The sequence below is a fragment of the Oryzias melastigma genome, linkage group LG17, assembly GCF_002922805.2.
Source record: "Oryzias melastigma strain HK-1 linkage group LG17, ASM292280v2, whole genome shotgun sequence".
In the NCBI taxonomy this organism is placed as follows: domain Eukaryota; kingdom Metazoa; phylum Chordata; class Actinopteri; order Beloniformes; family Adrianichthyidae; genus Oryzias; species Oryzias melastigma.
The window spans coordinates 5,727,982-5,743,422 of record NC_050528.1 but is presented as its reverse complement, the minus strand read 5'-3'; the positions used below and the strand labels follow the sequence as shown (position 1 = coordinate 5,743,422).

The following is a 15,441-nucleotide window of genomic DNA, read 5'->3' as shown; positions in this document are numbered from 1 at the left end:
CCATCTTACTCTGCCCCCCCTCCTCCTCCTCCTTCCACGCTGTTTTCCTCTCCTTTCTTTCGAAGAGGAAAATGAATGCTTTTCAGGGGTACCATTCATCACCAGTTATTTCCCTCTCTTTGTGGTTGGCAGTAAAAAAGCACTTAAATGCACATCAACAGAATAACAGTCATTTCCATGCATGTTTGCACTCTGGTAGTTCTCATTAGCACGGCGGCGGCACCCCCCCTCCCCATGGGCTCCCAGGGGCCCCGGCAGTTTAAAGAGCGCACTTTACGAGCGCTGCTGGAGTCCAACTGCACGGCCCTCGTGGTTCCGCAGACAAGCATGCCTCTCATTTGGAGATGCCGAACGATCAATTCTGCCTGGACGCCGGCACTTCCATCACCCCCTACCCCCGTCTCCCATCAGCAGCATGCCCAAAGCAGAATTACTTAGATTCGTGGGGTCCTCAAATAAATGAGCTCTAGTGTGTTGTGTTGTGTGTGTGTCAACTTTTTCCACAAAGCGCTTTTTTTGCGGTATCACGTTTCTTTGGAAGCAAAATAATCCTCAATGCATAGAAGAGGCGAGGCGCTGTGGAAATTAGAAGGCTAAAATTTACCCCGTTCATATTTCCTACATTCAGAAGCCCTCAATATTATCATAGCTCATTAACCAGCATCCAGTCTTCAACTAAATCAGATTCACAATTTGCTCCATTATTCCATTTTCTTCAATTATTTTCATGCTACTCTTAAGGTAACCACAAATGAGCTCGAATGAGCCAAATGAGCTGAAAAACAATAGCAGCAATGTGTTAAATGATAGATTATGTTGGAAGAAGAGAAGTGTCTGTAATCAGTGCATAGTCAGTGCAGACAGTTAAAGCACAACTTTTGTCTGAAAATCCATTTCCTTCCTTCAGAGCCTGAATTAATGCATCTGTGGTGTAAAAAAAGCCACTGGACTATCAGAAAGCATGAAATTGATTGAAAGTCAACCCTTTTATATTTCATCCTAATGTGTCTTCAGTAATCAATGGAGGGAGTTCCAAAGTAAAGACTGCCTATGTTTTGTCATTTGAATTGACTCCAACCAAGACCAATCACTCCATTATCCTTGGTGAAGGTTGCAGGTTATAACATAAAGTGTGATGCAAAAAACTGCAGATTGATGGCTGGCAAGAGAATGAATGCATTTTAGCCAGGTAACAATTTCCATATTATTTAAAGAATGCGCTCATTTGTAAACCCACTGAGCAAAGGCAAAAGCAGAGGTAGAGGCATCTCTTGAATATTGAGCGTGGCTTTTTGATTAAATCCCGGCTCAATTTTTGTATCGCTCGCAGTCATAAGAGGAGCCATCCTTAAGGCATCAGTTACCTGTTCTGATCACGCTCGCCTTCGTGCACCTTAATCTCTGAAGCTGGATTAAAGCTCAGTTATCTTACTAATGTGAGAGATCTGCTGATGACAGGAACTGAAGTCAAAGAGGGAAAATGTCGCCTCAAAAACACCAACAGGAGGGAAAGCTAAAGCGTTAAATTTGCGCCAAAAGTCTCCCATGAGCATATATCAAACTCCACGCACGTAATGAACGTTCCACAGGCACAGTTCTGCCTCCATGAACGCTCCTGTAGACCTCCCTGCTCTTGGAGGCATTCCTGTCCGCACGTAACAACTCCCGCCCGAGTTTATGTTAAAAAAAGAAAAAACTAAAAAGGAAACAGAAACCTGTGTGTGATTGGCCGCTTTTCTATTGGCCCCGCCCCGTTACTGTTGCTAGGGGAATACTGACGCCATAAATTTAACATCGTCTCAAAACTAGGGCTGGGTTGAAAAAATCTATTTATCGATTTTAATTGATTTAAGCATAAAAGTAAACAAATTGATTTAATAAATAAAGCTAAAGTCCGCTAGCTTTATGCTAACGCTCAATAGAATTTCTCATAGGACAGCTAATGCTAACGCTCGGTTGACCAAAAAAATGCATTGCTGACTAAATTAACATCTTAATAAACTCATTAATTTTACGAAGTCTTTTAAGAAAATATTTTTAAAGTAACTATCAGTGATCTAAAACATATTTGTTTTCCTTATACTGTCTTCTTCTTGTGGATTGAGGTGTAATGCTATAGCGCGATCGCCACCTAGTGGCCAAACTGAAACGTCCTCCAGGAGAAGCAGAACAATGTTTACAATGTTAATGATCTGAACATTTTTGGTAGAACTTCTCCTTTAGAGAATCCATGGAACACTGGATGATATTAACAATCTTATTATTTCACTGATATATTTTACTATATATGAACTGTAACAGATTAATGTAAATATATTTAAATTACATAGTTAATGTTTATGTAATTTAATGTATTTTTACCCAAATGTGTATAAATGTGTAAACTTAAAATTGACTTGAATTAAAGAATTGAATGAAAAAAAAAAAAATCAGAATCATATAAATTAGGCTCCTGTGAATTGAATTGAATCGTTTCTGGAAATTATAACCGATACCCAGCCCAACTCAAAGCGCTCCTATAGTCCTACCCGCTTGTGGAGGGATTCCTGCGCTCACGTAACAACTTTCATTTGAAAAACGAATGATTTATGGGTTTCTCTGGGTATTTTTTTCTTCAATGTTGAGTTTCAGAATTCCATGAGCGCACAGTCCGCCACGAGGGGAGAGAATACTTTCACAGGCGAGCAGGAGAGGTCACAGAAGCATAAGAATACTTCCAAGAGTGCCAAAGAGTTGAGGAGCGCTCGTGGAGACTGTCCTGCGCTCGTGGAGTTTGATATAAGCTCGTGGGAGAGTTTTGGCGTAAATTTAACGCCATAGAAAACGTTGCCTCAAAACCATCAACAGGAGGGAAAACGTCGGTTCAAAAGCATGAGGTTTTGGTTTATTGGTTTAGTTTACATCATTTACATGATTTACACAAAAATGTACAGAATACACAAACAGCCAATAATAAGAGAATAGAATACAAATTCATGCTGATCTGTTTTACAAACCAAATTAATAAAATGAAGTACGAAACAATATTTTACATCAACAGGAAATCCTTTTTATTGTTTCTTAAACATCAGAAATCAGTTATTTAAAAAAATAAAAGTTAACTGGCAATTTAGAGCAAATAGTTTTGGATTTGTTGCCCTTTAATCATCATATCTATTTAATTGAGTTGTAAAAAGGGAAACTGTGTTTGAGTAGACATTTGATTGCTTAAAATTAAATTTGAAACCATGTAATTTTAGCAAAATAGGGTTATTGTCTGTGAAGATTGAGCAAGAAATTTAAATAAACCTTATAGATTTGAATATTTTGAAGCACTTGGTAAAGTTTACCTGTTAGACTCTGATTTTTCCTGGATATTGCTGACATTTCCTCTCGCAGGAACACGAGTGCTTAATGCACAGATAGCCTTTACCTTGGCACCGTGTTTTATACGTCAGTCTCCTGATGCGAGGGTGATGGCGTGTGGGGTGTTTGATTTCTACGCCAGGCCGTAATGAAGTTTGACATTTAGTTTGGAGAGAGCAGCGGAGCGCGATCAGGCCTTGATTAGTACACTCTAATTGAGGATAATAAGGGGGAGGCGGTGATTGTTTCTAATTTTTGCCATTAATTGCAGCCGTTGGCTTTGATTGAGGACAGGCAGGGCTGCCGTGTCAAGGGGCCTGGCGGAATCATGGCGCTCCTTACTCTGAGCCTCTTGAATAACAATGAAATACCCCCCACCCCCCACCCGTTCACCCTCACCCCCTGCTGCACGCTCCCTCACCCCCCTTCTTTCATTTCCATTTACTCTCCGTGTGGCTCTGGTAAAGGCAGGAAGCTGTCGGCGGCGCCCTCTTTGTCTCACCCGCCGCCTCCGAAGCTGAAGCAGGTTTAACTGTCATCTCCGTGGCGGGAACGCCGTACCCTGTAATCACAGGTTAGGCTCATACCTATTCAGCTGCCCAGGTGATCGCGGCTGAGTGGTAAAGAGTCTCATGATCCGCGGTGTGCCTCATTACCCAGCTTGTTCCTGATGGCCCTCATCCGCACTAACAGCTAGCTAATAATGCCACGGTGATTTCTATCCTGATTCACTTTCATAATCTCACGCCAACAAATTTAACTCAACCGCCAGTTAAGGAAACGCAGGAACTACAGGATCCGGATCGATTCCAGTTTACGGCGCAAGCAGAGCTCTCCCCCCATAAATGTTTCAGGTGCGGCGAGAACAGGCCCGGTGTCATGTTCCACAACATTAAGGGCAGAAATTGATAATTAGAGGTGTTTAGGACACGGTTGGGGCCCCCGAGGGGCAGCCCTCCCCTTTAACCCCAAGCGACATTAAACAAATGCTGGCTGTCACGTCGGAGGCAGGTCGGAGCGCCGGTCCTCCGCCCGCCATACGGAGCCGAGCTTGCGGGACAGACGCTGGTATGGAGAGGGAGGAGGAATCAGAAAGGGAGGGTGGGGGGGGCGCGCGGAGGACCCCTGTGCCCCCAGCTGTCTGAGCCAGCTAATGACTCGTCTCAGGGGGGCTGTTGTAAGGGAACAGGGAAATTGAAACAGACGCCTCGACCAGGAGCTGCTACATGTGTGGCTGCGCGCTGCCATTCAGGGAGCTGCATGTATGCGCTGCTGCGCAAACATCCGTCTTCCGCTCCTAATGTGAACATTAATTATCTTCACATCTTTAAAATGATCCGTTTTGTCAGGATCAAACATTTTGTCTTCAGACGTTGTAGAAGTCTCAGGTGCTGTCCTCCTTTATTTTTTCCCCACACTTAAGCAGTGCAGCAGAGCCCCGCGCTCCCCCCCATGTAAGCATCTTCAGCCCCCCGCCGAGCTCATCTTACTCCTCCAAGACAGCCCCATCTCCCTAAAGGTAATGACCGAATTAGGCCTAATGTTGTACACAGGCTAATGGCACATTGCCGCACATTATAGCATGTGCAACTGGCAACAACAACAGCAATAATCCCTGAGCCCCTTGTCCTCCTGCACTCCACCCCTGGGGCTGGGACAGTGCACGGGGAAATGAATGGAGTTTGCCACACTACAATGAGCTTTTGATGGGAGACAATGGAGGAGGCTGCCAGCACCACACAGGGTGGTAAGAGGAGAGCAATATGGGGCCCATCTACTGGCCCTCCCTCCCTGCCTCCCTCAGGCTTCTTAATGGCATCCAGAGGGGAAAAGAAGGGAAAGTGATGTCAAATGTCAGGAAATCAGAAAGATGGGAAGCTGACAACCCCCTCCTATCCTCCCATCCCTCCTGTTCTTTTGCCCAACGGTAGCACAGGTTAATATCACATTTATAAAATCACTTACAAGAAACAAAGCCGGCTCTTAGCCCCCTGTCACTCCCAGACAGTAATATAGAGAGCTTTGCCGCAGGCCAGCGTAGGTAACCATTTGTCCACTGATAGCCCAAAAGCTGTCCTTCACACCATTTAAAGCTTTTTTTTTCAACCATTTTCAACTTTTACCACTGCAGGCGCATTATTACAACGTGAAGTCTACTATCCGTGAAGTTTTAATGTCAAATGTCGTTAATATTCAAAGCCATTTCCCATCTGTAAGTGCGTAATTGCTCATTTCTCTCTGCATAAACAGTTGAGTTGAAATTTAAAATTACAGCTGCAGTTTTTTTTAACAAAATAAATCATCACATTTATGTCAAATTTATTTTCAGAGAATTTTATTTTTCGTCTCAGTTGTAGCTTGTTAATATTTACTGTAATGAACAGCTTCATCACTATGAAAACATTAAAAAAAATGATTAAAATTTAGTGAATCTTAAGGAATCTTAAGATTTTGCATCAGCAAAAACTATTTTTACTGATGAAGTTTTTCCTGTTGTTTCACCTTAAGTTAAGTTTATAAATCCATTTTTAGCTGTTTATTAAAAATTAGGTTTTCCCTTTTTAATCAGCAGGAAGAAGGAATCATAAAAAAGCAAGAAAATTAAAACATTTCAATTTCACAGCTGCTGCTGGCGCTGTGTTGACACAGCAGAGGCAACAATTCTACCTTAATTTATTGTTTTTAATTCAAAATAGTTAATTATTAAGTATATATATTTATTGCATCTGGTATGATCATCCTCATATGACTAAAAATACTGTAATAAGATATTTTAATACTGTATAAACATGTTTTTGTTTTCCTTGTTTTTATTTTACTGTAAACTGTATTTTATTCGTTTTACGTTTTTCCTTCAACCATGTCTCTTATTTCTCAATTATTTTCCAAGCATTATTATGTGTTTTATATGTAGCCAAATGTTATTTTACTGTTTTTGTTATCCATCTGATTAAAATGCATTTTCCTAGAGCTTTATCTTTAAACTACAACCTGTAAAATTACAGGAAGTGAAGTTATTAAGAAATATTTGATTAATAAATGAGAAATACCAAACCTATAGAGAGAAAATGATCAATGTAGACTCAAAAAAAAATCTAAAGGAAAGAAAGAAGTGATTAAAACAGACAAATCAAAGTAGAATGCAGAAAATTAGGATAATCTAAAAATGTACGGTCCCATAGTGATGTAGAAACATCCATTTATTTTCTTGTCTATCATAAGGTTGATATTCAAATCCACATTTCTCCTTTCAATATTTAACCATTTTCATTAGTTTAATTAATTAAAACACAATTTGTTATGTCAAAATCCACCATTGTTATAACAATTAACTTGTTCAAAAGTTGAAATTTCAGATGCGTTTTCAGAGTTACTATGTACTTTTCATTATACTTTAAATAGGAAATATTAGCAAGCAGGTTAATTATAAAGCACGATTCGTGCCCTGTTCAATTCAAAGTGCTGTGTAATATGCAAAATTACAAAAAGGAAATAAAAATCTATTTCTAAAACATAGGCAAAATCCTTAAAAATCAAATTCAATGTAATATGTACAAATACAATGGTTCCCATTTTAAAATGCATTGATCAACATAAACGTTTTCAGCCTGGATTTAAACATTTTCAGACTCTTTTGAATTTATTTCCAAAATATTATTGAGATAAATCCTTCTGCACACAAAGTTAATACATGTACTTAAGTCCCTGACAAATTAGATCTTCTTATATAATCTAAAAAAGTAAATGTTAAGTGTTCTAAACACGCATTTATGAAACTACATGAAAGAAAAAATGACTAAAGCTCGAAACCCTCACATTTGACACATTTGGGCTTGAGCTGAAACTCGCCTAAAAAATATTTAAAAAGGAAGATAACTGAGATGCGATAAAGTCATTCTGAAAGAAATAGAAAGTTTTGAACATTATTACTTTCTTTCTCGTACTTGAGGTCAGTTATTAAAACCAGTGTGTTAATTAATCGATCAGAGAAACTACATTTTTATGGAGGTTTGCAAAGAAAATGTCTTCTTAAAAACTGTTGAAGGAGAAAAAAAACTAATTTCTAGCCCATTCTTGTGGCGATTTTGGTTATTTAAAGTAATGGGCGCTATTTGTAATTCTGCCACCAGGGGAAGCAAAGAAAAAGAAATACCGGCGTAAATGCGTGCCACGTCTGGGTAGATGCAGTTGGGTTCCGTGCTAGCCTGTCTGCTGTTAAGTTGATATAAAAATGATCAGATGTGACACTACAATTACCAAAATGTTGTCAAAAAATTAATATGAATAGAAGCTATAATAATTATAACTTCAAAAGTTACATTACCTGTGATAATGCTTGTGTGAATATTTTTTGCTGAAAGTAGTCACTGAAGATGCTGAGGCTGAAAATAGTGACACAATTTACTTTATTGCTGAAGGGATTTGCTGAAAATGCTAAAGCTATTTGCAAAATGTTAAATTTGCTAAAAGACTGGACATTTAGTTAAAGAACTATCGATAGCTGAATTTGACCTACATTTCTTAAATATTTGTAGTTTGCTTAAAAATCCCTAACCCAAATATATTTAGTGTTGCTTAAATAAGAGCTAAACTATAATTAGCCCAAAACACCTTAGCCGAAAAAGCTAGCTCGTTGCTTAAATAGTAGCTAAACTCTAAATTAGATATAAAATCCCCAAGTAGATAACAAATTAGCCAAAAACGTTAGCATGTTGCTAAAATAGAAGCTAAACTCTAAAGTAGCTTAAAAAACCCCCAGTAGATAACAAAATGGCCAAAAACGTTAACATTTTTCGAAAATAGAAATTGGACTCCATTGTAGTTTTAAAAACCCCAAGTAACAAATTAGCCAAAAACGTTAGCATGTTGCTAAAATAGAAGCTAAATTGTAAAGTAGCTTTAACAACCCCCAAGTAGATAACAAATTAGCCAAAAACGTTAGCATATTTCTAAAATAGAAAATAAACTCCTTAGTAGCCTTAAAAACCCTAAGTAACAAATTAGCCAAAAACGTTAGCATGTTGCTAAAATTGAAGCTAAACTCTAAAGCAGCCCAAAAAACCCCAGTAAATAACAAATTAGCCAAAAACGTTAGCATGTTGCTAAAATAGAAGCTAAACTCTAAAGCAGCCCAAAAAAACCCCAGTAAATAACAAATTAGCCAAAAACGTTAGCATGTTGCTAAAATAGAAGCTAAACTGTAAAGTAGCTTTAACAACCCCCAAGTAGATAACAAATTAGCCAAAAACATTAGCATATTTCTTAAATAGAAAATAAACTCCATAGTAGCCTTAAAAACACCAAGTAACAAATTAGCCAAAAACATTAGCGTGTTGCTAAAATAGAAGCTAAACTCTAAAGTAGCCCAAAAAACCCCAGTAAATAACAAATTAGCCAAAAACGTTAGCATGTTGCTAAAATCGAAGCTAACTCTAAAGTAGCTTTAACAACCCCCAGTAGATAACAAATTAGCCACAAACGTTAGCATATTTCTAAAATAGAAAATAAACTCCATAGTAGCCTCAAAAACCCTAAGTAACAAATTAACCAAAAACGTTAGCATGTTGCTAAAATTGAAGCTAAACTCCAAAGTAGATTTAACAAACCCCAGTAGATAGCAAATCAGCCAAAAACGTTAGCAAGTTGCTAAAATAGAAAATAAACTCCATAGTAGCCTTAAAAACCCCAAGTAACAAATTAACCAAAAACGTTAGCATGTTGCTAAAATTGAAGCTAAACTCCAAAGTAGCTTTAACAAACCCCAGTAGATAACAAATCAGCCAAAAACGTTAGCATGTTGCTAAAATAGAAGCTAAACTCTAAAGTAGACTAAAAAAAACCCAATAGATACCAAATTAGCTAAAAATGTTAGCATATTGCTACAATATTCAAGAAACGCCTTTAAAAATACTATAATAGATTAAACCACAGCCCATTAAATGCTTGCTGCTAATATACTTGAAGTTTTGAAATTTTAAGTGATGAGTGAAGAGTGATAGGCTACAAGCTTGTTTAAGGCATTTTTCTCAACTGAAAGAAAAAAACAAAGCTACAGATAACAAGTTGACCAAAGGTTATTTTGCAATCATCTTACATGTCCGGCCCACTTGAGATCAGGAAATGAGTTTGACACCCCTGCCCTAGAGTGTAATAAAGGCTCTAGAACTGATTTTATTAGATGCTACAATGATCGTTTTTTGGCTAAAAGAAGCAAAAAAAAAAGCAAATGCAAAAAAGTTCATATTTTTAAGAATAATTTTAATCTTTGGATTCTATTTTTGTAGCCAATGGGACGAGCGATCCAACCGGTTCCAGTGTGGGCAGTGCAACGAGTCCCAAACTTGAGCCCCCACCTTCGCCGCACGCCAACCGGAAGAAACACCGGCGGAAAAAGAGCACGGGCATCACAAAGCCGGACGGCGTATCTTCAGGCTACGAAGGTACCCCCTCTAGCATGCTCTAACGGGGCGCCCTCTAACCTTCTACTGTACAAAACCCTTCAAATCAACCAATAACCGAAACATAGCGTCTTTTTGATGCTCAGTCACATTTTTACCCCTAATGCTCCCATTTATTTGACTGTTGTGTGAACGGGGCGCTGTGGCCCTCCTCAGCAGGGGAGTGGCAGTCAGCTCTCCACCCAATTAATAATGATTCCTCAGCCCAATGATGAATGGAGCCCCCTAATTGGACGGCATTGTGAAAACACTGAGAAGCATTTCAGAGGCCATAAAACCCATGTCACCAGAGCGCGATGATCAATCAACAAGATTGATACACTGGATTACAACAACAATGCGAGTGACGCCTCCTAAATGGGGCTCAGCATTTATAATCATTATACTTTTTTATCATGGTCTCTGACAGCTTCTCTTTGCCGCCGGAATGGGTCTGTTGACCACATTGTGGAGCAGCATCTCACAGATAAGTGGAGTGAGATAAGTGGTATCCTTCCACTGTTAGAACAGTATGTGGTAATATCGGCTTCAGTCCTGCTGTGCCTCGTACTCTACATTCTGGATCATTTATATTTGGGGAGTTTATGGTGAGCGACAGCCCCTAAGTATGTACAGACGCAGCCTGCAACTCGCAGCTTCTGTACGGGAGTTTTATTTGACATTACTTAGGCTCTTAATGTGCAACTCCTGGCAGAATGAAAGTTGCACGGAAAGACTTTCGCTGAGTGACGGCTGGCATTGTCAAACATCTTCAAAGCTCATAAATGAATATCTCATATCTGTTTACTCCTGGACCTCCTGAAGAGGAAGTTGGACTGTAGGAGGCCGATTCTCATATCGTAAAACATGCACATTGTTTTCCGTCTGTCTCATTGTGCTCTGCCAGATTTTCCATTAGCATCAGCTTGTCTGTTCTGCTGAACGCTCCAGAATACAGACGTATTCCTTAAATATTGGATTCACCCAAGGCTGGGCTGTGAGTCTTCTGGTGGAAAGAACAAGGAGGGAGGAGAAGAAAGGGAAAAATAGAGTAGTGGTGGGATCCTTAAATAAATTGCTATCAGTTTATCTCATTTGCGGGGCAATCAGAAGCATGCTTTGCTGGATGAAATTGAATTTTATTAGTCGGGAAGCGTCATAAATCAAAACAGCGTCAGGATCTTGAGGTGAAAATGTACTTGTAATTTATAAATTTGGAAATAATACTTTGAATGGGTATCTGAGCCTTAAAAAGTGTACTCTGTGGAAACTTCTTCGTTTCACATTTCTTGTTAAAAATAACATTTTTTAAACACAATTATTTTTGATGATATTATGTAAATAATACACGCTGAAAACCCACCGCCAGTTTAAAAAAAAAGAACAAGGACTCCACAAACAACAAGATAAGAAGCTGCAGTTTTGATCATAAGAATTAAGAAAATAAATAAAATGTCGTTTTATTGCAAATCTTCTAACTTTTAATCAATAACAAAATGTTGATTCTGTTTTAACCTCTTGATGCCTATTTTTTTTCTTCTTTTTCCAACAACGTAAACAAAACATTATGACCAGATTTGTCAAACAGTGCATCCACGACTGTTTGAGTATGTGACGAGACGGGGCTATTTTTAACCTCTTGATGCCTTTTGATACAAATATTGATCAAACCGCTTCCACTCCACATGTACTTTAAGTTTGTATCTATATCAAAGCAAAGACATAAGTTTTAATTTATGAGATTATTTTCATAAAAACAAACTACCTTTTACTATTTCACTACACCAAATTTAAAACATTATTGAGAATTGGATTAATTGTTAATATATATATATATATATATTTGACATCCATGGCCTTAAAATTACATTTTTAGTCAACATGAGACATTCAGGATCCACGAGGAAAGAAAAAAAAATACTTTTTCTGTTACATCCTTCATAAACGTACAACAACACAGCAGTAAACTTCTTGACCTTTAGTAGTTTTTAGAGTTAAACTAGAAAGTATTTCATTGACTGTATATGAGAACTGGACCGAGTTTTCCCCTGGCTTTCCAAACAGGAAGTACCCATCAGTCCCAAGAAGCCAAGTTATTCTTGCTCTGATACTTTTTTTAACATGTTCTTTGATAATTTTCATTTTTTAAAATTATTATCTGTAGAGCAAGTTATTCAAGTTATAAATTATCCAATCAGACGCCTTAATAAAAGTGGGTGGTCTCACATGTTCGTAATGTTTGAAACGTTTCAATGAAGGATTCTTCCGAGCCTGCTTTTAACTAGTAGGGGTGTGGCCTTCCAGCAAGCTCACTCCTGAGTGGCGAGAGCGGTTGCCATAGAAACAGACAAATTTGAACCAGTTACTGCATCCTGATGTTGTTTGAGTACAAGGCGGCATCTGTATCACAAAATAAATGGCAATGAAATGGCATAATTTTGTTAGAGGAGGAAGTGAATTATTTTCTAGGGATGAGGCATTGACAGTATATATATATATATAACTGTACATATCAAGGTGTTGACGTCCACCATAGGACATGCATTATCTCCGACTAGTGCTGGGCGATATGGAAAAAACTATATATATCACGATATAAAATATTTTATATCACGATAACGATATATATCATGATATACAACAATATATTTTTGGCTATTCTCCGAAAAAAGGTCATAGCTTACTCTTCTGACTATTTTAAGTAACAGATAATTGAATAGTCACAATTGAGAAAAAACATTTTAGCGCTGCACAAAAAATCAAATGAGAACAGATGTGACTGATAGACATCAATCTTTATATTTGCTCCAAAAATCAAAGGTATTTAAACTGAATTTGTAAAAAAAAATAGTTTTTATGAAAAACATTTTTTAAAGTACACAACAGTTTCATATTTCTGAGTAGAAAAACATATTTCTTGGACAAAATTCTGCTAGAATTACATCAATTGTGTTAACTGTTGAAGAGTTATCATAACCAAAACAATATAAACTCTGGCCTAAAGCTCAGATGTTAAAGCTAATGTGGTTTTTGTTTTTTTTTTCTTTAGGAACTGAAGTCATTAAGCAAAACTTCTGTCTCAATTTCTGAACGGATAAAGCAACTCATTGAAAACAGGAAACTTCACCAACATTTTATTTCAAAGATTTGTTTGCAGCACATTCGGCTTTTAGATCCAACATTATTCTGTATTCCAGAGCAATATTTTATGACACTCTACTGTATTTATAAAGATAACGAATCAGGGATCTTAGACATTGCAAATTTTCGACTCGACAGTTTAGCATCGGTTAAATTGTTAGTATTGTTGCAGAAATAGGCTCTTAGCATAGCTTACATGTTGCTGTCTTCTGCTCACCGTCGGACGTCTTGAATCCAAAATGCAGCCAAATCGCTGAAACTGCTTCTTCTTGGTCTGCCTGCATCACTGTATCCGTCTGTTTCAACTTTAGGGAAACAACTTCAAGCTGTTGCGTGTCCATCGTTCTGCACGTGTGTTAAGTAGTGTAAAATATGTCGTAAAACATACTTGAGTGAGAATCAAAGAACGTAAAGCAGTTTTACGTTGCAAAGCCAAAAGACAGAGTTTTTTTAATGAAGAATCTCTTTTTAATTTGTCTTTATTTTCACTTTTTTTGTGCACACACTGACGAGGCAACACCTGCATAATTGTCTCTGGCTATTTTATGAAGTATTTGGGGTAATAATTAATCAAATTAGGATAGAAACGATAGAGAAGCATTATCACGATAGACACTCTTCTATCGCCCACACGATCTGTATCATCATATCATCCAGCATTACTTCTGATCAGGAAATCGGGCTAGAGCCTTCGCTGTCACTTCCTGATACGTCTACCGCCATATTGCAACCGACTGCAACCCTTCGACAGTGATTAGTCCGAGTCAGTGAAGCACCGGATTGGTCAGTTTATAACTTGAATAACTGACAGTAAAGACAAAAATAGAAATAGAAAGACGATGTTTAGTAGAATGTTTTAGAGAATCAAGGATTATATTGACAAATACAATTTCTGAGAAATAACTATTTCTGAATGAAAGTCTTTGAGTCTTTGGCCTCCTTGCCACCAGCAAGTACTTCCTGTTTGGGGTTCTCAGATAAAGTCAAAAGTTGATGTGGACTTCCACCAAACTCACTCCTGATTTGTGAGAGTGGTTGCCATAGAAACAATGACTCACTGCCTACTGGCGTGTTCTGACACCAACACAGGGCAGTCTGCAGCGCTAAAAAAATAGCGACTGCATTGACTCTATTTCCATGGTGCAGAGGTAGAGGGGTCGACCTTGGATCGGAAGATCGCAGGATTGATTCCCGCCTTGCTTGCCCATGTGGTGAAGTGTCCCAATGCAAACTGAACCCCACATCGCTCCTGGTGGTTATAGGGTGGCGTCCGTGTTCAACAGCACAGCTGCCATCAGTGTGTAAATGTGACTGGAAACCGCTTTGGGCCTTCAAGGGAAGTAGTAAAGCTCTATATAAGTATATTGACCATTTTGATTCTATTGGAGCCAAAGTGTCATTTTATGGGTGACATCACACTCGCTCGGTCCAGTTCTCAGATACAGTCAGAAAAATCTTAAGTCTATTTCCTTATCATTCGTCAGTAGATAGAAGGTTGAATCCCATTTTAGCGTCTTTGTTCCAACTTCCACCAAGAACGTGCACACGGAGCACCCCCCCCCCTAATATCTTATGCACCGTCTGATCCGTGTGCTGTAATGAACTTCTCATGTGCTTAAAGAATGATACAGGATGCATGTCGAGACAAGTGACAGCCCCGTAATGTGCTTCCCAGCAGCCGCCTGGCGACGAGCGCTCGCCGTGTGTCGCCCGCTATAAACCCACTGGAAAATCGATGGCCGATAAAGACTTGTGTTCAGGGGGAGCCCCTTCTGATTAATGCAGACTGTCGGGGAGCATCATTAATGTATTTCTCTTTTAAAGAAAGTGTTTCAGCCTCTTATTATTGGGGGGCGTTTGGCTTGAGGAAGAAAACATGGGTGACACAATGGAGGGAGATTGTAATGAGGGTCTCCGGTTTATATGAAAGATGCTGGTTGTTCCTGCGAAGGTCACAGAAATTAGGCAGACAACAAGAGATAATGAAAATCTACAGAGCGTAGGTTTATAGAAAGACATTTAGTAGAAAAAAGGCACAATTCTTTACAGTACTTCCTTCTGAGACATTTTTAATTTTACAATTAGACTTCTGTTCTGTACTCTTTGGTAAAACCAGGTGTATATTTATATATTCCCAACTTTATTATTCATTTTTTAAAATTCTCTTTAAGTTTGGGATCAAACAGTTAAAAACAGGAAGAGAGTGAGGCAGATGTGCAGAGAGAATTCATGAAGACGGCTATTTTTTTTACACATAAATTAAGTCCTTCTCAATCGTCCCTTATTGTGATTCCTATGGAGATTTTTTTTTCATTTTTATTTTTATTGAGCCTTTAAAACAGATAAAAAAATTAATACAAAGTTCAAAATAATCAAAAATTCAAGACTGCAAATTTTTTTTTTCAAAACAGTTGTATAAAGGAAACAAAAACAAGAAACAGCAATGAGGATAAATGCAAAGGGCTATAAGCCTATATTCACGTTTATAACTGTTACAAAATAAGACAGAAGACACCAA

General features: G+C 38.2%; 1 protein-coding gene across 2 annotated transcripts in view; it reads left to right on the top strand.

The window, feature by feature from the left end:
• Positions 1 to 15,441, top strand: part of agap3 (ArfGAP with GTPase domain, ankyrin repeat and PH domain 3) — a 202,564-nt gene that overhangs the window by 157,713 nt on the left and 29,410 nt on the right. For both annotated transcript variants that reach the window (XM_024273323.2, XM_024273320.2), the window contains exon 13: positions 9,630 to 9,785. In XM_024273323.2, the coding sequence (XP_024129091.1) occupies positions 9,630 to 9,785 (156 nt within the window). The remainder of the gene's footprint in view (positions 1 to 9,629; positions 9,786 to 15,441) is intronic.